The following is a 23,731-nucleotide window of genomic DNA, read 5'->3' as shown; positions in this document are numbered from 1 at the left end:
GGACTTAACAATTACCATGGTTACAGCCAAAGGATACAGAACAGCATCTCTGAATGCACAGCGGCCTGAACCTTTAAGCTGAAAGGCTACAACATGCTAAGAACAGGAAATTAAGGCTACAGTTTGCACATGCTCACCAAAACCTGAGCATACAAGACAAGACAAATGCTGACTGGTCTGATGGTTTTTCATTTCTGTTGTGAGATAAGGATGGTAGGGTCCAAACTTTGCATAAACAACATGAAAGCATGGATCTATCCTGCTTTGTACCAACAGTTCAGGCTGCTGCTGACGTAACAGTGAAGAGGATATTTTGTGGCACACTGTGGGCTCCTTAGTTCCAACTGAGCATCATTTAATCACCACAGTGTACACACCTTCTGATGGAGGATACCTAGTTATGTCATAAAGCTCAATCATCTCAAACTGGTTTCTTGAACATGACAATTGAGTTCACTGTACTGAAATGGCCCCAAGAATCACAGGATCTCAACCCAATAGAACAGTGGCCTCAACCCAGAACTAAACACAATCACAATAGGCATCAAGTTCTTTTTATCAGCACCCGTGTCCATGACTACAACTGACCGATGTCCATCTGCTTATGAAGGGTGTGTCGTGACTGCTCCAGGTAAGAGCTAACAGGTTAACACTGTGATAGAATCGTTTGTGCTAAAAAAAATTTAAGGTGGAGAAACCGCCACTGTTTTTTTCCCCCCCAATCGTGTTGTTAGTGTGAGAAGACTCCCTCTCTGTTAAGGAAGCAGCTGGAGAACTTCTTGTCAACTGTGTTTACAGTGAGCTGTGTGTTAAAGAAACAGAGAACATTCCAGAGGGTCTATTGACGTACTGAGGGCCTTTCACCAGTATTACTATTATATAATCATAAGCTATTATTGGTTTGTTAAAGTCGTGTGAATCATCATCATCATCATCCTGTACAGACTCTGTAGTCTAACACCTTCTCTTATCAGAATTTATTTCAAAGCCACAAACGACTGAACCTCACCGATTTGTATTAAACACACGGTGGTTGTATTGTTTTGCTATATACATTATTTTTTATACTTGAAGTATTTTATTTAAATGCCATGGTTACAAACTGGTATATGCCAATGCTGTTATCAGGTGATCACAGTACAACCATGAGTTAACTGCATACACACTTACATAGACTCAAGCGTATCTAGAAAGCAGCTACACGAGCAGAAATGAGCATAGACACTCATACAGTGTTGTGATATGAATGAAATCAATACCAGGTAGAGGTAAGAAATAACATCAATGTTTACAGGTGAGGGCCAAAGTATTGATGTTTAAGAATTAAATTATGGGGTCCAAACTGCTGCTCTCATGTCTGGGTATTAAGCATTTAATAGAACTGAAGCCACCATGTAGTTAGCATAGAAAAAGCTAGCATTGTTTTCTGCAAAAGACAGTACCATCATGAATATTTAATGAATGCGTTCTTATGAATGCACGTATTGTATCCTCCTGAGCAGAGTGTAGTCAAAAACACTCAGCTCAGGGCTTCATGACAGGACATTCTTAACCAGTGAATGACGTCATGGTGGCGGAAGCCATCTTTTTTATACAGTCTGTGTACTTAAAACATAGAAATTTATATAGGATCTTTGAATTCCTGGCAGGAGAGTAAAAAAAAAAAAAAGTATCTGCCAAAAATAATAAATCCTGATATGTTAAAGCTCAACTTTCATTTTAAAGAATGAGCAACAGAGCTTAAATCCTGAACCTCCAAGGGACGGATCCAACAAAGTAAAAAAAAAACAAAAACTCTTTTACAGTGACGCAGATGTGTTAGGATGAAGATCAGATGGTCAGGAGTCACAGTGACTGACCTGTGCCCATTTCCAAAGCCGGATCCCCATGGTGACATCCTCCGCTTCATTAGAAATACAGATAGACGAAGGCAGGCGAGACAGAAGGATGGATTTGCAAACTCAATGAAAAGTGCAGATGAGACGAACACAAAAAGCGAGAGGGAGTGAGAGAAAAGAGCGAGAAAACCAGAGGAAGGGACAAACACAAGAAAGCGGGAGGGGACGGGGTCAGAGAAAGGGGCTGTGGGAAAGAACAGCATGAAAGGAAAGATGAGTCTGTTAGATAAACACAAGAATATTGGGACGAAGAGAGAGACAAAAGGGAAAACAGACTTACAGTAAACACAGAGGCTTCGCAGTGGAAACAAAACACTGAGACTTGCAACCAAAGATGGTAAGAAGACCCTGGACAAAGTTTTCCCTCACAGAGACATTTTAGTAAATAAACAAAGGGCCTTAAATTTTAAACAGATAATCTAGGAGATCACGACCTTAATGCAAAAACTTTTTATCCAACCATATTCAGAACAAACAGGACTTTTTCCATGGCTACTATGTCTGCACTGAAGCTTGCCTGTGTTCTTTATGTAACCTTAATTTGAGTTTACGATGAAGGACTTTTTTCAGTCTATGTTAAAGAGTTGTTGGGGTCAGCTTTGTGTTTGTAGTAAAACCACATGATTGTAACTGACTTATGGCATTTCACTTTGAAGCCAAGTCTGTGGCACACAGAGCCGAGGTGGCAATGGTGCAGCTAAGATCATCTCTGGGGCTTCAACCAGTGGATTCAGAATATAACCCAGTACTTCTTAATACACACCATACACCTAAAAAAACAAACAAAAAAACAATAATGCAGGCTTCACATGTCCATCAAGATTCTTTCTCCACAACAGGCTGTTTCACTGTACACTGATTTAAATGAAAAGAGCTGCTTCTGCCCACTCTCCTTTTAACAAAGAGTGCTGTGGCTTTTCTTGTGTTGCCATGGATATCCTACTGGAAAATAAGGAAGGGAAAAGGATAGTGACTGGAGGTTCCTCCAGTAATATAAGTGGAAAAAAATATTCAAAAACAAAAAACCAACCAAACAAAGAAAAACTCCTGCTAAAGTTTTAACAGCAAACCCAGTTACCATTTTTAAACTGACCATTTATTTAAAAAACAATCTAGGTCCTGTCCTTGTTTATTGCTGTCAAAGTCCGTGTTAACATTTCCAGAGTTTCTGACTAGATTAGAACAGTTAGCTCTGGAAGCTAACGGTCATGTTAGCCACATTAGCCACATGGCATGCTAACGCTAAAGATTTTGGCATAACAACAAAAATGTGAGTGCTCCGCTGGGTCTTTCTCAGATGCCAGGAGAGCATCAAAACTCCTGTGCACGCAGAGAGGAACAAGCGGGCTCGTAGCAGGGACATGTAGAGCAAAAGATAAACAGGCTGTAGCGACGGGGTAATGCTGGACTGTTAGGCAGGTGCTTATTTGGAAGAAGTGGGCCGTGCTGGAGGTGGTAACTGTGTAGCTTTTATACTAAAGAGGGCATAAATACTGTTATGAGTATAAGCAGAGTGTAATCTCAGAACACAAAACTTATATTTCACAGCAATATTTACCCAGCAATGCCACAGGAGCCATCATAAAGCCTTAATTGCTACTTTTGGTTTACCGTATTTCAGGCTTTGTTTCTTTTCAGATTAGTTAGATGTTACGGGCTTTTTTCCCCCCAAGGTTGCACTGCTTCATGAGAATCTTCTGTCAGCTGTTCATTAACTTATTCTTGTTTCATACTTATCCTTCAGCAGCCTGACTTTCATGCAGTGCAAACACTCTCAAATATATAATTAGCTTTATTTGGAAGTGCATGACTCTATGGATGGTTGACAAGGACTGTGTGTGTGTGTGTGTGTGTGTGTGTGTGTGTGTGTGTGTGTGTGTGTGTGTGTGTGTGTGTGTGTGTGTGTGTGTGTGTGTGTGTGTGTCTTATTACATAACAATGGATTAGCACGAAGAGGTATTCAGACCAGCAGGGAGTTTGCCTTTATTAGACACCTGAAATAACCTTATTAGCACCCACGTAGAGTGAGCACGCACACAGTAAGCATGTCCACATTTGTCTGTCATTAGATTGTTTCTAAAAACACACAAAAGAATACTTTAAACCCATACTGTAAACTGCTGGTGTGGACGAACCCTGACCAAATTCAGCTATGACAACGGGATTGAGCAGAGCCCAGATTACACAGCAAAAACACTTCATCTAGGAGCTGTGTGGAGACCATAGTGTCACTGTAAGCTATACAGAAGTAACTAAATATAGATAACTGTGGAGAGCGGTGCCCACAGAGTTCAACAGTAAGCTCCGATGACTCCAGCCGGGTGTTGTCCATGTGGCTTCTGTCCTTCTGACGTAACGCAAATCCAATATCGCCCAGCTTTAATCTCTCAATGGATCCAGTGTTACGAGACTCATTACACTACAGGCTTATGGCGCTGACTAATTGGCTACTGTCAACAATGACATTCAATGGTACTGACTCAGAAAATAAGCTTCTGATGTGATTAATAACCCACTCATGATTCCGAAGTTGTTTGTCTGTGTTACAGCCTCTCATTTATCTGAAAGGACTAATCTAATCTGTAAGTTGCTGTAGGTCTTACATAAAACAAATCCACCCTGCTCTGGGCCCAGTTGTTGTGAATCAGCAGTTAAACTGGCGAATATCAGCCTGATTACATTACAAACAGCAATTAGGCTCTGCATAGTGAAGGGACGGAGCCTAGAAGCTTAGCAAAGTGTAGCGTTTCAAAGCTAAACACTACTGAAACCAGGCTTCTGTCATTGCAACTGTGTCTGTTCGAGGGACTCTTGTAATGGTCTGTCTCCACAGACTTAAAGCAGGGACTTCCATTAGCCTCAAACAGAACAACCCCCTTAGCTGTGCGGCTGTACGTAGCAAAAGCAGAGCTAAACCAGAGTCACGCGGCGGCTGTTAGAGCTGAATGAGTTAACAGTGTCTATGAATGAAAATTTGTTTTCTGCCTTACATTCCAGCCCCTGAAGTAGACGCGTTCATTCACAGAGCATCACCAGAGGGCTGGTATTTCCTCCTGAATTCAGCATTTCTGAATTCCTTTTATTTATTTTTTAAGGAAGGCAATATAGACCAACTCTTAAATAACAATTCAAATTGATAAAGAGACGACTCAAAATGATTGCAGTGATTTTTGGAGCAAGTTTCAATATCTGTGATTGATTCTTAGCACGATATTCAGGCTTCTGACTTGATGGCGGGGATAGCTCAGTAGGTAGAGTGGTTGCCCCATGATCGGAAGGTCGGGGGTTCGATTCCCCTTAACAGCTACCCTGAGGTACCCCTGAGCAAGGTACCGTCCCTACACACTGCTCCCCGGGCGCCCAATGGCTGCCCACTGCTTCACTGAGTGAATGGGTTAAATGCAGAGAGCAATTTCCCCACGGGGCTCAATAAAGTACAATAATGTACACACTTTCTTCTTCTTTTTCTTCTTGAGCAGGATCACCACCGACCCAACACAGCGTGGAATCCGTCACGAAAAGCTAAAGAGAAAAAAAAAGAAAGAAAAAAGCAAAAAAAAAAAAAAAAAAAAAAAAAAGCTATTTTTAGGTGCTTAGCCAGCAAATCTAAAAAACGACATTCCCTATACTGTATGAGACACAAAGCGAGCCTTAGGAGAACATGAAAGGCTTGAGTGGAGGAAGCTGGCCGAGGGAATAAGATGTTAGTGGGTCTGTGACGAGCCGAAAGCCTTCAATTTCCACAAAGAGAAAAAAAAAAAAAAAAAAAAAAGACAGATGCAGGAATGAATCAAGGCAGAACGGCGAGGGAAGAGAAGGAATTTTTTCTTTTCCAGGCAGCTGAAATGATAAACTTGGCCGAGTGGATGAAGCGCTCTGCGCAGATAAGTTGCAGACTGCCATGTTGTATACACAGATAGAAGCAGCATGGGAACTTCACTGTGTTTGCACAAAATAAAGCATGCAATCTGTGGTGGTGTACATTTACTGCTTTTTTAAAACTAGAATTACTGCCTTGTGGTTATACGCTAACCAACAAGATGCATATTACATCCCTGTCTGTCCTGACTTGACCTTTGACCTTTCTGATGTTTTCACTTAATCATGTTATGCTCATTTTATCCTAAACCTACAGCTAAAAATGTGGTTTTCTTGAGGTCATGGTGATCTTGACCTTTGACCACCAAAATCTAGTCAGTTCATTTTTGAGTCCTTGCAGCTTCTAAAGAGATAAATGGTCCATGGCAATGGTCATGGCTGTCATCAGCACGGCGTTATAATGACCTGTAATCGTGTTGACGTGGTTTAGACAGACATGCACATACTCACTGTGGAGAATTATAATATCTGAGGTTTAAATCAGGCTAATGCCTGTGGCTAAATCTGCCTTTTCCTTTATTTTTCTCTTCTGTGCACATGCAAGAAGAATCATAGCATTTTGCTTTAGATGAAAACTAATGATGAGGTCAAATTATAGAGACTGTAGTAAACAATGTTCTTTTATTGGAAACAGCTGGAGAGGGTTCCAGCATTGTGGAGAAAATACGTCGTTTTACACAGAACTCTGTACTCACAAAGCTTTGTCATTGAGCTCTATACACTCGTCACTGAGCAGAACCAGTTTCAACAATGCAAGTGTTTTCACTGAGGACAATGACTTGTAGAAGACAATGCAACTGAAACAAAATAGAAAATGAAACGCAAATTATGATGTTTAGCCTAATGCAAAAGTCTTGTGGAGCAAAACCGAAGTCAAGTCCACTGCTTACAACAGCAATTAATCTAAATACTTAAACGGAAGTGCTAAAGCAAAGGCCCAGCCACTCTGCTCATTGAACTGAGTGAATGTTTATATCTGCACAGTAAACACGAAGCAACAGCCAACACACGATAGCTCAGCTTAGTATGAAGACTGCAAAGATGGATGAACCGCTACAAAAAAGGTTAGAAAATGAGCCTTGCAGCACCTCTAAAGCTCAGGAAACATGCTGTATCTTGTCTTTTGGCAGGGACCACATGAAGTCATGTTTGTCAGTCTAGTCTTTATGCTTACAATAACCTTACTGTCTACAGGTTCTACAATTCTAGAGTTTTCTCATTTATCTTAAAGGACTCTCATTTATCAGAAAGGACTAAATTTATTAAGTGTCTGAAGGCCTGGTGTGTTTGTGCTGCTCAGACTTTAATATCTTTACGGGATAGATAAAGCAGTAGTTCTTCCTGGGTCTGATGCCCCATCCCACACTGCACAGGGTACAGTCTGGTTTGATCTGCCATCTTGTCACATGCCTTTGTCTGCATTATTTAATAAAAGATTAATAGGGGAACAGCATGGAAAAAAGGCAACGTCCTCGTAGGATAAACATCTTCCATTCTCCCACTGCTCTCTTCCCAGATGTTAAAGAGCTTTTACATGACTTTTGTTATTGTCTAACCCATCTCTGTTACACGAAGGCGCTCAATGCGAGCCAAAGGGCCATAAAAGGACATGAAAAATGTATAAAGAATGCATCCAGATAACACAGCTCCACATCATCAATGCATTACCCCTCCTTTCTCCTCATTCTTTTTACCTCTCGTCTCATTATCTCACCATCCCTTCCTTTCTCCATCTTTGTGCGATTCCCAGTCTCTTGTCTAGCTGCGCATACCTAACTGGGAACATGGCCTTTAAAACTTTGGTATTTCCTCTTGACCCATTCAGCCAGTCCACGCCTGCGCGATCAGCAGGAGAAGGTGACCGAGAAGGAAATTAGTCATGAATTTTTACTCCTGAACTCCAAAGAATGTGGCTGTGACCTACCCTTGCAATGCAAAACAATTTCTGGTTTAAAGGTGTTGGGCGACAGATGTTAAAACAAGTTTAGGAAAACCATTGAGAAAAAAAATGTCAGAGTTATTCAGTACTCATTAAAGTCAAGCTCAAAACTGAACAACGTACCTACATTTTTTATGAAGAAGCTAGCATTAGCGCAAATGCTCGGCATGCTGTGAAAAGTAGCAAAACAAAATTCAACAAACTTGATTAAAATAAATTGCTCAAGAGTTTATCCGTCTCCAGCCCAACTGCACCTGCCGAGTGACTTGGCAGGACTGTTGTGAAAAGTGATTCTAGAAATAGATGCAGCTACTGTATAATGAATCCATTAGCCATTAAACATACAGATTGCTTTCAGTAGCATCTCAGTGAATGGGAAGAGAGCCACAATAACCATGCCTTTAACCATAGCGGTGTACCATTTACTATTCATCAAGTTCAAAACCAGTATACTGCAACACCTCTATGCATATGGTCTCAGGTTACAGTGCTGTTTAATACTGGAAATCCATGCCACATTAGCTAGCCAGTGCTAACACGCTGATATCGCCGTGTATTAGCCTGTCAGCTACTAAGAAAATAACAGCTTTAAATAGTATCTTGACTGGTCTCCAGCACAAAATAGACAAAAAAAAATAAAATAAAAAATATTGCTGTTGCTTGGTTGTCAGTGGGAAACCCTATTAAAGATAATGAAAACAGTCTGTCTAACTTTATCTGCCCCCAAACACAAACCTTGAAATTCCCAGCAATGCATTTAGTATTCAAGTAGTCACGATTTAATCCCATCAAGCATTATAAGAAGCCGTCGAACTACAATGACCTTTAACACTCAATATGATGCTGCACTGCTCTGCGTGCTCATATCACAGAGGAGCACCAACATAATGTCTGATATTCCCAAGCCTTCAGTTTATGTAAACATAGAGCCTGAAAAATAAGCTACTGGGAGACAGTGCAGATGAAGTATGAAGTGGCAGTTACAAAATGTGGTTTCATTTGAAATGACTGAAATAAAACAAGACACTGCTTGTTGCAAAGCAATTCAGAGTCCCAGATAAGTCAGAAGACAGCTTAGCTTTTTATTCCAAAATTGCATTCATCTGAAACAAAGTGATCAAGCAGAAAATAAACACTGGTGACAAGACATTGGTGTTTGAATCCATTCACCAGGCACTAAAAGGCAGCTGAATGTTGATCAGTTATTTATTGCTACAGAACATATATGCTCGTCCCTGCTTTGCTACTGCCACAACTGCAACACAAGTCTTTGTAAAAAAAATAAATAAACTGGACCTGCGATCACATCCAGGTCACTTCATAACTCTGAAAGTTACCAAATTAAAGGCTGGTGCATAAAATGTAGGGATATTGATTTTATGTAACTTGGAGTTTGAGTGGTTCAGACTTAAAAAAAAAAACAAAAACAACAAAAAACTTTTAAACAACAAACTGCAAAATGTTTTTCACCCTGAGGTTTGGTTCAAATTGAGAAATCACTCCTTTGCATTTGGAGGTTCCTGTCAACATCCGGCTCTCGTTTTCTTTGCCACATTCTCTCCTCCATCTCCTTTCCTCATCTGTCAGTGCTCTTAGCAACAAGCCTTACATGGACTCAAGACAGCAACTGACCAAACACTTTCAGTCACTCTACACAGTCTACATTCATTTCCAGCTGCATCACCATTTCTTCTATACAAACTCAACCTGCAGTAGTTGCATAATCAGTCTTGGACCAGAAAATCCCAGTGGGGACTGGTGGGAAAATGAGAATATACCTTATCATCAGCTTTGATACTTTTATTGTGGAGTTCTACTCTACTGCTGAGCCAAACTGGAAAATGACATCAGATTTAAACAAAAAACTATCTGGGTTAGGGAGATTTAAACATTAGCTTTGCTTCACTTACTAACCGCAGAGATATATTAGCCACAAAAAGGTTTCTGGTTTGACAGACAGGGTGCTTCGCCTCCGTGCTAGGGCTCTGGCTGGGCCTTGGGGGCTTAGGTCCTTGTTGGTGTGTCGCCGAGGTTGTGGGCGGGTGGGGGCACAGGGGCTCAGCCCTGGTGCAGGGGGCCACTGGTGCATCGGCCTAACTAGGGGGCTCTTCAACTGACAGGGAGTTTGTTCCATCCTTGCAGGAGTCCACTCTGCAGGTGGGAGAGAGTCACAGGAGAGGTGGAGAATAAACTTAACCTGGGTGTCTACTGTCTTGTGCAGTCTGGGAGATGATTGAATGTTAGGGTAAAGTTTCCTCTGCAGTGGGGTCAGGTGGGCTGCCCCAGGTCCTGTGGGGGCTGGGCGGTCCTGCTGCCGTAGGCCCCGGTCTGGATGGGCCTGGGCTCCCTTGCCTTGGTGGGTGCCAAAGGACGGGGGTGCCTACTGGGGTCAGCGGGGGAGCTGAAAGCCCATAGAAGTCGGAAACATTTAAAAGGTTTAAAATATACAGGGCATCCAATAGTACTCCAACTATAATGCTGTTGTAGCCACTTAAATACCAAATGCTTCAATTTGCCCTGACTGAAATAATAATCTCATGACTTCAATTTAAATGCAGGCTCAGCCTTAATTTAGTGCATTCTGCCAAAATGCACTTGAATAAAATATAGTACAAAAGTCTTTTCTCATTTTTCCCCATTTCTAAGTTGTAAGTGATCTTTAAGAAAAGCTACAAATTCATCAATATGGATGAAGGAGGTCAGAAGAGAGACAAAGTGAGTATCTACAGTCATCTGTACAACACAATAGAGCCTCTGTCATGGTTTGGTGGTTCAGCCAGTGGTGGCGATATTGATGGGATTATAAACAGAAAATATTTAATCATCCTGTAATACAACCTAGAAAGTGTCTGATTGGCAACTGTTTCAGTTTTCAACATGACAAGAACTCCAAACACACGGCCAAGGGAGTAAAAGCATACCTGACAGCAAAAAGCTTCTCCCCAGAGCCCAGACCTCAACATTATTGAAGCAGCGTGGCATCATGTTAGCAAAGAACAGAACAAAAAGGCAGAAACATCCAAAGAAGAGCTTTAAATGTCCTTCAAGAAGCCTGGAGAACTATTTTCAAAGACTACTTAAAGAAATAACAAGAAACTTTGCCTAAGAGAGTTCAGGTTGTTGAAGAATAAAAAAAAGGTACCCAGACTAAATATCGGCAAGCTTGTTAAAATTGCACAAACACTGTTTTTGCCTTTTAGACTGTTGTTACATGTAGTTTACCCGAGGCGGGAAGTAACAAAGTATTCCTACTTCGTTACTTTACTTCACTTGAGTAGTCATTTTTCTGACCAGTTTTTACCTGCTAAAAAACAAACTGAGGTAGACTGTGTTATTTGAAGTTTGCATGAAAACACTGTTTAGTACAGGATAAACAGGTTACTTTGCTGTACTGTGATGGATTTAAAGCATGTGAGTGATGCACAGAGGCTGTAGTGCTGATGGTCAGAGTTAGGTTACATAAAAGGGTTGCAGAGATGAATTTGAAGTTAAACTGATGATCCTTAGATTCATTTACTGAATTCCACCTTCATATGAACCCATCTAGAACAGGGGTGGGAACTCCAGGCCTCAAGGGCACAGCTGATTCAAATGGCTAAATGAGCTCCTCAAAATGTCTTGCAGTTCTCCAGAGGCCTGGTAATGAACTAATCATTTGATCCAGGTGTGTTGACCCAGGGTGAGATCTAAAACCTGCAGGACTCCTGCCCTCGAGGCCTGGAGTTTGACGCCTCTGGTGTAGAGGGTGGAAATCAGATGGAAATCAGCCAGGACAACTCATGAAACAGCTTTTGACACAAAGATAAGTAAAACTCAGCGCAGCAGTAGCAGCAGGTCAGCTGACCACAGCCTGTACATGAGAATCTAATGGCTCCCCATACTGAGCCAGTACAATTGATTTTAGGGTTCCTCCACCTGCTGAATCCACTGTAAACTCTTCCCTACACATTTTCATGTTGAGAGGCAAAGTCACCCTCTACAATGGAGACAACAGAAAATAGAGCTTTTTGTTCCGTTTCCCTTCTTTCTCCCTGCTCATGTTCTACTTACCTGAGTGACAATTTAGACTGAAATAAAGTTAGTTTCCCATCTACTTATTTTATTTAATAATTTAATATAGCCCAAGGTTCAGTTTGCTTTTCATAAAAATAAGAGGTAGAAACGTTCTTCGAGGAGCTACCTTTACTTTCTTTGAGTACGTTTCAGAGCCTGTGCTTTTTACTTTTACATGAAGTTGAATCTGTACTTCTACTTAATTACAGGATGCTTTTGCCACCTCTGATGTTTACACACCTTTCATCAAGCTGGATGCACTCATTTCCCATTTTCCTGGCAAAACAAGAAAAGAGGAGAGACTCAAGATTTTTGCTCAGTGTTGTATGTGTGTGACTGACACACACACACACACACACACACACACACACACACACACACACACTCTATTTGTTCAAGCTCCACTCAGGCGGCTGTAAAAGCTTTCACTGTTCAACTGTCATGAGGCTGGGAGGACAAAGACAAAGAAAGTTGAAGGGGGTATCAGTGTAACCAGCACCACATCTACACAGCTCTGTTACAAAAAAGACACTTTACTGTAGTCAAAAAGCTAAAGGCACTCATTATGCTGAGCCTCTGTGGTCCAATCACACTGCCAAGCCCAGTGTCCTATATTTAGCCAATTCAAAGCATTAAAATCACAGAGGACTTCAATCAGCAAGAACAGAAACATGCATCCAAATTTAAATGAGGAAAAAACTCTTAACACGGCCACAGCTATGCAGCATCAAACCTTAATGAGCAACAACATGAACTGATCCTGTTCCAGGAAAACATACAGGAAATCATGCTCATCCACCTGATTGTAGTTTACAGCACACATGACAAAAGCGAGTTTGACTCAGATTTACGGACTAATCACTGACTTCCAGTCAAAACCCGTCTTGCGAGTTACTCAGTTGACCGTTTGTTCCCAAGCGAGTCACTAACTGTGGTGACAAAAAGAATACAGACTGATTTGACCACTGCATTAAAAGACAGTGTGCAGGATACAAATGCAGGTCAGTGCACTCTAAGAGTTTTTATTTTTCTTGCTGCATGCACTTGTAGTCATACCGTGGAAAGCAAAAAATGAGTGGAGCGCAACAAAGAAAACACATTTTGTGGTACTAGCAGCAGTCAGCGGTCTGCATTATGATAGAGTTTTACACTGAAAATGACAAATCCCGTGAAAAGGGCCGACACCACCCATATCCTGTGACACAGGTTTGCAGAGACTGTGTTGATGACCTGAGTGAGCAGTTTGATGAAGCAATATCTGTGAGCAATCCAGTTTTTTGTTTTTTTTTCTTTCCTCGTGTGATGCAAGAACAAGGTGTTGCAATCTTCAGGTAATATTTTACAACTGAAACTTACTTGCGACCCTTAAAGCATCCGTACATCCCTGCCATGGTATAACGATGAGATGAAGCCAAAACGTGATTTGTGCGTTTTCCCGATGATGCCCAGTTTCTTCTGGTCTATGAATTTAAAGCTCTCAAACCCAAAAACTTGAGGTTTTTGTCTTCCTTTGCCCCTGTATAATGAAGACTTCTCGCTCTTCGCAGTAGAAAAGATGCCACTCCACAAGAGAAGATCGCCTTCCTCCAAGTCAAACCATCCTCTGAGGTTCCTCCCACTTTTGAGTTCCACTGAAGTCAAATTTCATACTGACCTCTCTCCTTTCATAAATCTGGCAGGAAAAGCACCAAAGCTAGCCAGTCTAAACCACTCCAAGACTCGCATTCAACTGCAGCCAAAGTGGGACGATCATAATATCGTGCAAGCAGCACAAAAATAGAGTTAGAAAAACTGAATCGCCCTTTAAAAATGAACAATTCACCAGAGAGAGAGGAAAACGTCTCTTCCCCCAACGACCACGTCCCACAAAAGAAGAACAAATTCTTTGAGTGGTACAATGCAGTGATGAAAACAATGAACTATAAATGACTGACTGGCTGCTGCATGCTTTGCTCCTCTCCTCCCAGTCACCACGACTGGTAATGCTGCTGAAGCACAGAGGGAGGAAAGATAAAGAGGGAGGAGAGAGGGAGGGAGGAGGCATGTGTGAACAAGATACTCCCCCCACGACCTTATCCTTCACCGTCTCTTTCTACTGTTTAGATATAATTAACCAGTGAGTGCCAAGTGGTTTATTGTTAATGTTTACTTTTACTAATATTACCTCAGATGTTTCCCCATAAAGAGAGTGAGCAAAGTATAAAGTGTGTTTTTATTTGCAGTAACAGCACACTTTATATCCAATATAGCCTTCATAGTTAACCCTAAAGACAAATGATTACAAATCACTGTCAATTGTTATATTGATACAGCCGGTTAAGACCAAACCTAAAGAAATGTTTAAACTGGGCACAAACATGCCACTGTCCTGTCTGTCCAATATGAAGCTGGAGCCAGCTAGTTCTCGTAAAAAAGTAAGAAAATCTACTAGTCTTCACCGCTGAACCTCATTAGTCACCATGTAAATTCCAAGCAGCAAGCTCCAGGACTGGATAAAGAAAAACAGAAATCAATCTGAAGAGGAAGTGATGGAAACTGTGGTTTCGTAAATGGCCGATTTACTCCCTTTTTATAACAGTTTTGGTTCTTTTTGGTAATTATATCCACAAATAATAAAAAATATATTTAAAACAAGTAAGTGCCTTAACCTGCATTCTTTTTAATAGCCACCAACAGATGATAGCGGTGGTTGCAAAAAACACTTTGGCCCTCAAACTTGATTTCAGTAAACTCTTTCCTGGTGACCCATTCAATTTTACTAATTAAACTATTAAGTTGATTTTGTGTATTTTTTTTTGTCATTTTGCATTTCAGAAAAGTAGACTTCCCTAGCTCAAGAAGTAGAGCATCTACGAATCAGAAGGTTGGTGGTTTGATCCCTGATCCATGCCAAAGTTTCTTGGGCAAGATACTGAAGTTAGTGTGTGCGCGAATGTTAGATAAAGACACTTAGAACAGAAAAAAGTGCTCCTATGAATAGTTGTAAATGAGGTATAAAGCGTCTTGAATATACTAGAGTAGAAAAGCGCTACATTTCCATTTACCATTTAGCTGTGACGGACAAATTGTTAGCTGGTGAGGATGCAGGTTCACAGTCTCTTATCAAGACAGCAATAATAAAAAAATGGTCATCTTTAAAACCGGACTTCCCGACTAAAACCTGTCACAGAAATTGCATCCATCTTTAATACCATCTAATAGATCAAGGCTCAGTGTTTTGAATTAGCAGGGTTTGGCTTCTTCAGCAGTAGCTTTAGCTGCTAGCTATCTACGGGGCTTCACCTATGCCAATTTCAACCATGTTTGCTACCTTTAGAGCCATTTAAATACAATAGTCAGACAAATAAGAAGACTTGGAGTACAGTTAATTTCAATAAAAAAAACGACCAATGCTTGCTTTAGTTTTCTTGCTTTAGTGAATGAAAATGCTGCTTAACCTTAAACACAGAGACATTGCTAATCCTAAAAAAGCCTTCAAAACAGAACTGTACCACCACAGTAGGTACACCCATGTTTAACACATCATCTGTGGTCATTTACACACAATGATGATGTCCTGACTTCATATCCTGGGCTACTTTAGTGCTGGTATGTTTACTAAGCTATTTGTTTCTATTTTTTATGCTAAGTTATGCTAGCAGTCTGGCATCACCTGGAATTAAACCATAAACTCTCCGTTACAATACATTTGACCACATGTCAGGGTTTAAAAATTAGTGGAGCATTTCAGTGTCCTTCAAATACAAAAGGACAGAGCCCAATGTTCTCTGCATCTCAGTAGGAGGCCTAGCGGTCGCGCAACAGCCTGTCGCAGCTAATCGCTATAAGTAGGAAGCTTAACCACTATCAGCCACTACAGCTCAGAGCGCTTACACTGTGTGTGAGTGGCTGTGAAGTGACTAGGGGCTGATCCTGAGATTTCCTGCTACAACACTGAGTCAATTTTAGCTAAGAGGCCAATTTTTTAAAATGATCATTAGAAGATCACTATATATCAAAACAACTAGGAGCTGTATGCCGTTATCTGTAACAGAGCATGTGTTTACATGTTTAAACAGTTAAAAATGTTGTCGGAGTGATAAGAGTGAAAGTATAAAGTCTTGCTTTTGTCACACTACAGACATTTTTATCCTAGTGATCTTATAGTGACACAAACACACAAATCACATGAATCATCATGGTGTTGACATAGTAATGCTGTTAGTGGAACAGATTTCTCAATCCCAACATGCCCAGACTGAATACTGTCTGTGTGATTCAGTATTCACTTCAGACATGTCAAAGCTTTAAAAGTCACTCTGTCTGTGTGTGTGTGTGGCAACGCTGTATCAGTTCCAGAGCTCAACAGCTCCATTTCAACACAATAATACACAAACACACAGATCAGTTTTAGCATGCTGGGATTGTTGGGAAATGTCTTTACTCATGCGTACACACCCCTAGCATAAAGTCCTACCAAGGACTGAAGTTGTGTAGACGGAGGATTTCCACCGATTTAATCTACGGGTTAATCGGCGTTTCCACCAATAAATTCACTGCTGAATTGGCTTTAGTTGAGATTGATGCCTGAAGCAGGCTCTTGGGATTTCCCATCCTGGTATAGTCTGTGCATTTATTCATTTCTAGTCCGTTTTCTTTTAATCGTGTCTCTCCCTGACACATTTGTTGTACAAAACATAATTTGTAGAACAATAATTCTATCACCTAAATTTTTTCATATTTTAAGTCTTTCGAGGAACTTTAAAGTGCCGTTGGATGATTCCGTAGTGAAATAGAAAGAAAAGGCTCAAAATTTAAAGAAATCGAAAGTCTGCTTCCTGTCACAAAAAACTGGGTCAAACCAATTAGACAAGTTAAGTTGGTGCTCGGCTGCCAGGCAGCAGGAAAGGAAGTGATGTACAATTTTGATTAGGCAATACACCAAACGCTGCACAGACAGCACTGTAGTAATTAGGAGGCTATCAAGCTGTGTAGGGCCCCAATGTTTCTGTGTTTTCTTATTCATCGTCTCTTTTTCAGGCCATTCATACTCATAGCCCCTCAAACTAAACAGCAAAAGTTTAGAAAATAGCACGGTTATTGGTAATACTCTCCTGGTGTTTTTCACCAGTTTTCGTGACTGTACCTCGAGTCTCGCACCACCGAAAGGTCAAAGGTTAGAGATGCTATCGTTAGGCTTGGGTGCCGGACTCTGTGATTTTTAGGGTAACAACCAAATTATGTCCATACTGAGTGTCAACAACCATAAAACTACTAATCATCCAAGTTAACAATGAACAATTTGAGATTTGAACCTTCATAGTGCCCTAGTTGGAACAACCAGTGCATTACTTTTAGCTTTTATGAGTCATGTAATCCAAGGATGTCAAACTTAAGGTACAGGGGCCAAAATTGGCCCGACAAAGACTTCAATCAGGTCCACTGGAAGGCTTTGGAAAATGTAAACGAGTGAATCTTTATCTGTATTTTTAGAACTTTTACAGCTTTTCCTGCCAATAAAGACCTTTTTAAAAACTTTTTGAACAAACAAAAGCAAAAACAGTCAGTCCGTGGTTAGAAAGAAATTAAAAATTCTGTGAATAACCAAAAACATTATCTTTTACAAATACAGGACAGTCTGAACAATGAGCTGTCAGGACTTTTTCTGTAATTTTACACATTTATCATGCAGAAAAACTGAGATTTACTGTTGAAATTTGTTGTTTGCGTCTCAGGAATTCAATGTTTAGGTAACTCATTCAATGCCAGCCATTGGCAGTGAATGAGTTAAACCCATTGACTCATTCACTGCAATTGACGGCTATAGACGTCAATGGCAGTGAATGAGTTAAATGTCTTCACTCAACCCACTTAAGTCCAAAGTGGGCTGTATGTGGCCCATGAAGTTTTATAGCGGTCACAGAACAACATCAGCATTTATGACCTCCGCTAAAGTTTGGCAGCGTTTGCCTGTGTGTCATTCAGTCTGTAAACACAATAGGTCAAAAAGTTTTGAATGATTCTGATAAAACTTTGTCAAGGTGTAGAGTGGGGTCGTGTTAACGAGCCATTCAAATGTAGCTTTCTCCGCCGAGGTCTTCAAGTTCAACCTAATGATTTATTGGGTGAAAGCTGATCACAAGCCTTAAAACTTAGAAACTGTGATTCTTACAAATGGAATATAGATATAGAAAGTAACACATAAAGATTTGAAATATCATGTCACATTTGAGCTCCGACCTTTCTTCAAAGTCAGTGATAACAATACTATTTAAATCTATGTTACTTACTGCCATTGTGTTTATCGACAGCATATAGACATAATTATTTATACATTATCTAATTATCACATTACAGTTTGCATCCAAATATGATGCCATTGTGTCATTTACATTTCAAATCTGTCTTTCAAGTTAACTCCACAATGTGTTACATTTTTAAAGAAAGTACCATCAAGAGAAAGAGCTGCATTGTTAGTTATAATAATACTATATAATATTTCTAAGCTCAGGTTACTCACGTCCAGTTATTTACAAATCAACACCTGTTATGTGTAACCAGAGTAGACATCGGTCATGTTACCCTCATCTAATTTTTACTGCACTACAAACTTCTTAAAGTACCTTTAAGAAGAATAAAGAAAACAAACTTAATATATACAACATACATACATACTATTCCCTTCAAAGTAAATACTGCCCTGAGTGAGGCGCTTTGCTGGAGGTTTGCACTCTGAGTGCTTCTTGTTTAGAAATGCATCTCTGACTATTTGACGTATCCAAGTCCAATATTCACTCTTCCTTTAGCTCTGTGTTGTTTTCCACCAGGTCCTGAAAGTGATAACGTGTTCAGGTTTTGTGATGTATGAAGCTGCTGAGTTTTTATTTAAAGTCTGGTGCTAAACTATTAGTATACAGTAAGTCTATAAGTTACATTAATATAAACAAAACTGGAATAAAGGCAATTAAAGTGATCAACAGGCCATAAAACCAAAATATTAATGAGAGCAGCTTTAACTCTACATGTGGGGTCTGTCTGTTTTCAGGTATCAGTAACACATCCAACTGAGGCAGCTTTTAAAATGAACTCAACTCACTAAATCTCTGAGGAAAAATAGACTCCAGCCAAAGGAGATTTATAACATCCATTTGAGTAGGTTTCCAGAGTCTCTGTGTACACAAATTTCTCAGTGCAACTCATCATGGCATGGCGAGTGCATGTTCGTATGTGAACAAGCATGTGTGAATCAGACAGCTTTCTGTTTATAGAGGCACAAGGAATGTCGGTCAGTTTCCCCTGGAAGAGGGGGGGAAAAAGTGGATACTGGTATTTCCTGAAACGACCCCGAGTCTGGACCCACTGAGAGAGAGACTCAAACAGTGATGGAGAGAACGGACGACTCGCAAAGAAACAACTAAGAGATATGAAAATGTGTCATCTGGATCCATCGGGGATGAAATACATTGATAGAAGTGAGCAAATTATAAGTTCAGCATGTTTTCAAACAAGAGTCTAAAAATAAAACGAATCTTTTTTAATTTAATGAAACTTAATATAATCAGTGATGGACACCTCCATTCATTAAGCTGGAGCCACCCTCGGCACAGCTGTGGGGTCTTCACTGAAATGACTGATGGTTTTTCATGCAGTGCTTGTCCCTCCTACCTACCGTGATGCCAGAAAAGCCTCCACTCGGCTGAAATGCCCCAAGTTAGATCTCTGGACTTGTGGTCAACCCGGAGGCCTTGCTTCTCTTCTCTATTCTTTCCATCCCCTTCCTCATCTCCACCGCTCCTTTTCCCTCGGCTGGCTCCGGTTCTGCTTCCTCACTCACCCTCAGCACAATGCATTCTCCTTCCCCTCCGGTTTGTGGTTTCTGCGCGTCGCCTATTCTCTCCAACACAACGCACACAAGCTGATCTAGATATCTCTCCCTGTATAGAGGAAGAGGAGGGGAATCACATTGCTCTGAATTCCACCTCACATCTGGAAACCATCTTCTTCCTCTCCCTCTTTTTTTCCCTTTTCTTGCCAGTCTCTCTCCCCCCTTCTCCATTGCTCTATGCTGTAATGTAAATAGGCCTGTAATCATACTCCTGCCCTTAGCCTGCCGTGCTGGGTGGTGGTGTGTGTGAGAGAAATCTTACACAGAACACACTTCGCCAACAAGCGGAGATCCCCGTCTTCCTTCCCTCTATCTCAGGCCCCAGCTGAGCTTTATGGGGCGATAAAAACAAAACCCTATTCTTCAACTCTATTTGCATCAATTGCATGCGTGTGTGTCTTTGAGTACTAAAGCAACTGGAGGCCCCTTAGCCACTAATACAAAGTATATAACTGAATGCCGATGACCTAATGACCCGAGAGTGAAGATTTTAAGAGTGTCATCTCATTGCTCCATAAACTGAACTCAAGGAGAAGCAAAGGTACCTTTGTTTAACTGAAGCAGTGAGGGTTTATTCTTGGGGTACAACACACTGTTTTTCCCCTAAAACTGTTAAAGGTTTTGTTTGGGTACAGTTGTCATGGCAAAGTGAAGTGCTTCTTGGTTTCCCAGCAAAACCTGGCAAGTCCATCATTAACACTACACGTTTTACTTTCTTAAAGGACCAAACCAAAGTTTGCTCATTACTGCCTGTATGTAACCAACACTTTGATTGAACACAGACTGCTAAATGCTGCCAAAGATATCAGTATTTAGCAACTACTGTGCTCATCAGCTAAAAACTTAATGAATCCCATTCGGTTTGAGAGACAAATTACATTGAACTTAGAAATTCTTCCACAATCTCAATAAGCTTTATGGGATAGCTGCTCATGTAGTCGCTCAATACTGTAGCGGTTCACACATTCGCCCAACAAGTTAGAGAAGCCGGTAAAATACCTACCAAATCCAACCGATGGAGCTATTTATAGTGTAGCTGTCCATTAATACAAAGTTTTGACTGATGACATTTAAATTTCCATCATTTCTATTCCCACCACACGACACCAGCCCAGTGTGCAGCGGCATTCAGTGCGAAAACAACCTGAAAGTTTCAACAACTATAGTTCCTCTAATGACCACTCGAGGTTGGCTTTAAAAGTGATCGATCCCCAACAGAGGCCTTCATCATTGATAAATGGAAGAGGTTTTGAACCACCAGGACTCTTCCTATAGCTAGCCGCTCAGCCAGTCTCAGTAATCGGGGATAGAAGGGCCTAACGCTGACACAGCTTCAGCACTGCTCTGTCGGCGTTAGACGAACATCCCAGAAGGACAACCATTATTGCACTGCTCCACCAATCAGGCCTGTATGGTGGAGTGGCCAGATGGAAGTCACTCTTCAGTCAATGCTGAGGAGACAGCCAGAAAATCTGCCTGGAGTTTGCAAAAAGATACCTGAATGTTGTTTCCCAGACCACGAGAAACAAAATTCTCCGGTCTGATAAAATAAATATTGAATTCTTTTGCCTGAATGCTAAGCATCATGTCTTTAGAACACCAGGCACTGCTCATCACCTGCCCAATGCTGTCCCTACAGTGAAGCATGGTGGTGGCAGCATCATGCTGCAGAGATGTTATGTGACAGGGAGATTAGTCAGGGTCCAAAGTTAAATGGAGCAATGTACAGAGACACCTCTGATGACATCCTGCTCTAGAGTGCTCTGGACCTCGGACTGGGTGAAGATTCATCTTCCAACAAGACAAACCCTAAACCCACAGCCAAGATAACAAAAGGACCGGCTTCAGGACAACTGAATGTCTCAGCCAGAGCCCAAAATTGAACCTGAACATCCCTGCAGAGATCTGAAAATGTCTGTGCACTGATGCTCTCTATCCAGCCTGATGGAGCTTAAAGGTTCTGCAAAGACAAATGGGAAAAAGTGCTCAAAAACAGGCGTGCTAACTCCTGCCACAATCGCTTCAGTCAAGTACTGAGTAAAGGCTGTGAATTCTTATGTGCATGTTATATATACATAATTTTTTTAATAGGTTTGCAAGAATTTTAAGCAAACCCTTATCCCATTAGCATTATGGGTATTATTTTGTGTGTAAAGTTTTGAGGTAAAAAGTGAATTTAATCAATTTTCGGAGGCTGTAACACAACGAAATGAGGAACAAGCAAAGTCCTGTGAATGCTTGATTGAATAGGCTGTCTCAATGCTAAAGAGGTTTTCCAGGACTTTAGCTGACACGGACTTGTTTTTCCTGACTTTGATGAGCAGGGTGGCAGATGAAACCATCCAAAAAGATTTCGTGCCTCCGAAGTATAATCGATATGAAAAGATAACGCTCACTCAGGCTGCACAGGAAGCAAGAAGTTAGGTTTTAAAGACCATCCAGTTACACTCCGAGTCAGACACACAGGAGCATGTTCTGTCAAATTATGAATGACTGAATTGTCATGACAGCACTCCCTCACAAAGAAAAACTGTTTTTTTTAAAGTGACCTAGTGATGGACGACCTAATCAGACCTTTAATAAAGAAGACTTTGACAGTTGACAGTTCACACACACTCTCACAGAAGCCTATTTCTCCAAGCTTCTCAATCCGACAACCAGCAGACAAACTCGTGCATCTTCATTCAGTGTGATAACTGGATTTACTGCAAAGCACTGAGTGATACCACGTCATTATTCATCAAGATCTCAGAGCGCTTTGACGTGTAATGGGAATCTGCTTTGTCGTCACTTCCAGAACAAAGAAATGACGCAGTCAGAAGTCAACATCGTTCTCAGATCAATAGTGTCATTTATTCAGTCACACTGACAGACAGCATGACTCTGTTCTGAATCACTCAGTGTCTGTGTTCAGGATTACGGTGGTGAAACGCAGCGAAAGATAACTGTTTAATCTGGACCGTCCTTGACCTGCCTCCACCAAACACTGAGCTCACACGCATGCACTGTGTGTGTGTGTGTGTGTGTGTGTGTGTGTGTGTGTTCTCACTAAGTCTACAGGGTTGTAAAGAGTGACTGATCAGGACAATAGGCCTAATATGCCTTTAAAGGCTACAGTAAATGAATTATATGGAAACCTTGCATGAGAGGCGGTGCATGGATGAATCACAGGCACTGAGCTGCTGAAGGAGAAAAGATCAGCTGCTGCTTATAACCAGGGTCCTTTTGACAGGTTAGCCAATTAAAACTAGTTCACTGAAAACTTACTTGGAGAATAGATTAAAACCTCAAATGCATCTTAATGTTCCCAGAATGTTTCACAATAGATAACAACAAGTGGCAATCTTTGAAGAACCAGAACAGCTTTGCTGGTGTTAAATCATGTGATGGAAAAAGTGCCTGACCAAAGTTGATTTTTAGGGGGATTACCACCAACCTACTTCCAGTTTAGCCAACGTTACACACTAATCCAAAACAGAATGTAGTTGAAACACCAGCAAAAAAACAAAAAATACATAAAAACTAAGTAAAAGGACTTCAGGAACTCCAAAGAATAATTACAGCCCACCTACAGTGCTGTCTGCAAATCAGAGCCCAAAGAGGAAAAACTAAAATAAAACGTTTTATCCCCTCAACTAATTCAGTTCACACACAAACAAGCACAGCAGCGTGTCCGGCACACTGTAACAAGCACATGTATCGATTACTACCAATCAGACATCTCCATCTCCGGGCAAAACAAAGCTGAAGAGTCCCAGAGATGACGCACAGTTGGCCGGGAAAGCTTGTAGCCGTTGCGGGGATACTCACTGTGTCTGCTGAATCTCAAACGGCCTCAGGGTGAAGTCATCCCTCAGATACTGAAACCAAGACATCTGCGCCGTCACTGGACTAATGATTGGATTATTTGTCTCAGTCGTGGGCTGGCGTCCTCAGGTCCGTGATGCTGCGTTCAGGAGACACCACGGAAACTCCGCAATCCCGTCTCACCAACAAATCATTAGTGTTTAGGTTTACACTCCAATCCTATTTTTTAATATATAAATATATATAAAGTTTAATAGCGACCCACACTACTGATATCTTCCTAGGTTGGGT

The 23,731-nt window shown here is 41.0% G+C and overlaps 1 protein-coding gene across 6 annotated transcripts in view; it reads right to left on the bottom strand.

Annotated features, from left to right (window-relative positions):
* LOC146581897 (uncharacterized) overlaps positions 1–23,564 on the bottom strand; it is a 47,293-nt gene extending 23,729 nt beyond the window's left edge. For 2 of the 6 annotated variants that reach the window (XM_085287958.1, XM_085287966.1), the window contains exon 1: positions 13,126–13,740. In XM_085287958.1, coding sequence (XP_085144084.1) covers positions 13,126–13,160 — 35 coding nt within the window. In that variant the 5' untranslated portion in view covers positions 13,161–13,740. Of the gene's footprint in view, positions 1–5,350; positions 5,370–13,125; positions 13,741–19,417; positions 19,647–23,443 lie in introns of those variants that run through there. The other 4 variants (XM_085287943.1, XM_085287950.1, XM_085287974.1 and 1 more) reach the window with 4 other exon arrangements.
* Between the last annotated feature and the right edge of the window lie 167 nt (positions 23,565–23,731).

Source organism: Mchenga conophoros, linkage group LG2, assembly GCF_057382185.1.
Source record: "Mchenga conophoros isolate Kocher_MC1m ecotype Shallow Benthic linkage group LG2, M_conophoros_male_GT1.1, whole genome shotgun sequence".
Classification (NCBI taxonomy): Eukaryota; Metazoa; Chordata; class Actinopteri; order Cichliformes; family Cichlidae; genus Mchenga; species Mchenga conophoros.
The sequence above is the reverse complement of the archived record's forward strand: the minus strand, read 5'-3'. Positions and strand labels throughout refer to the sequence as shown.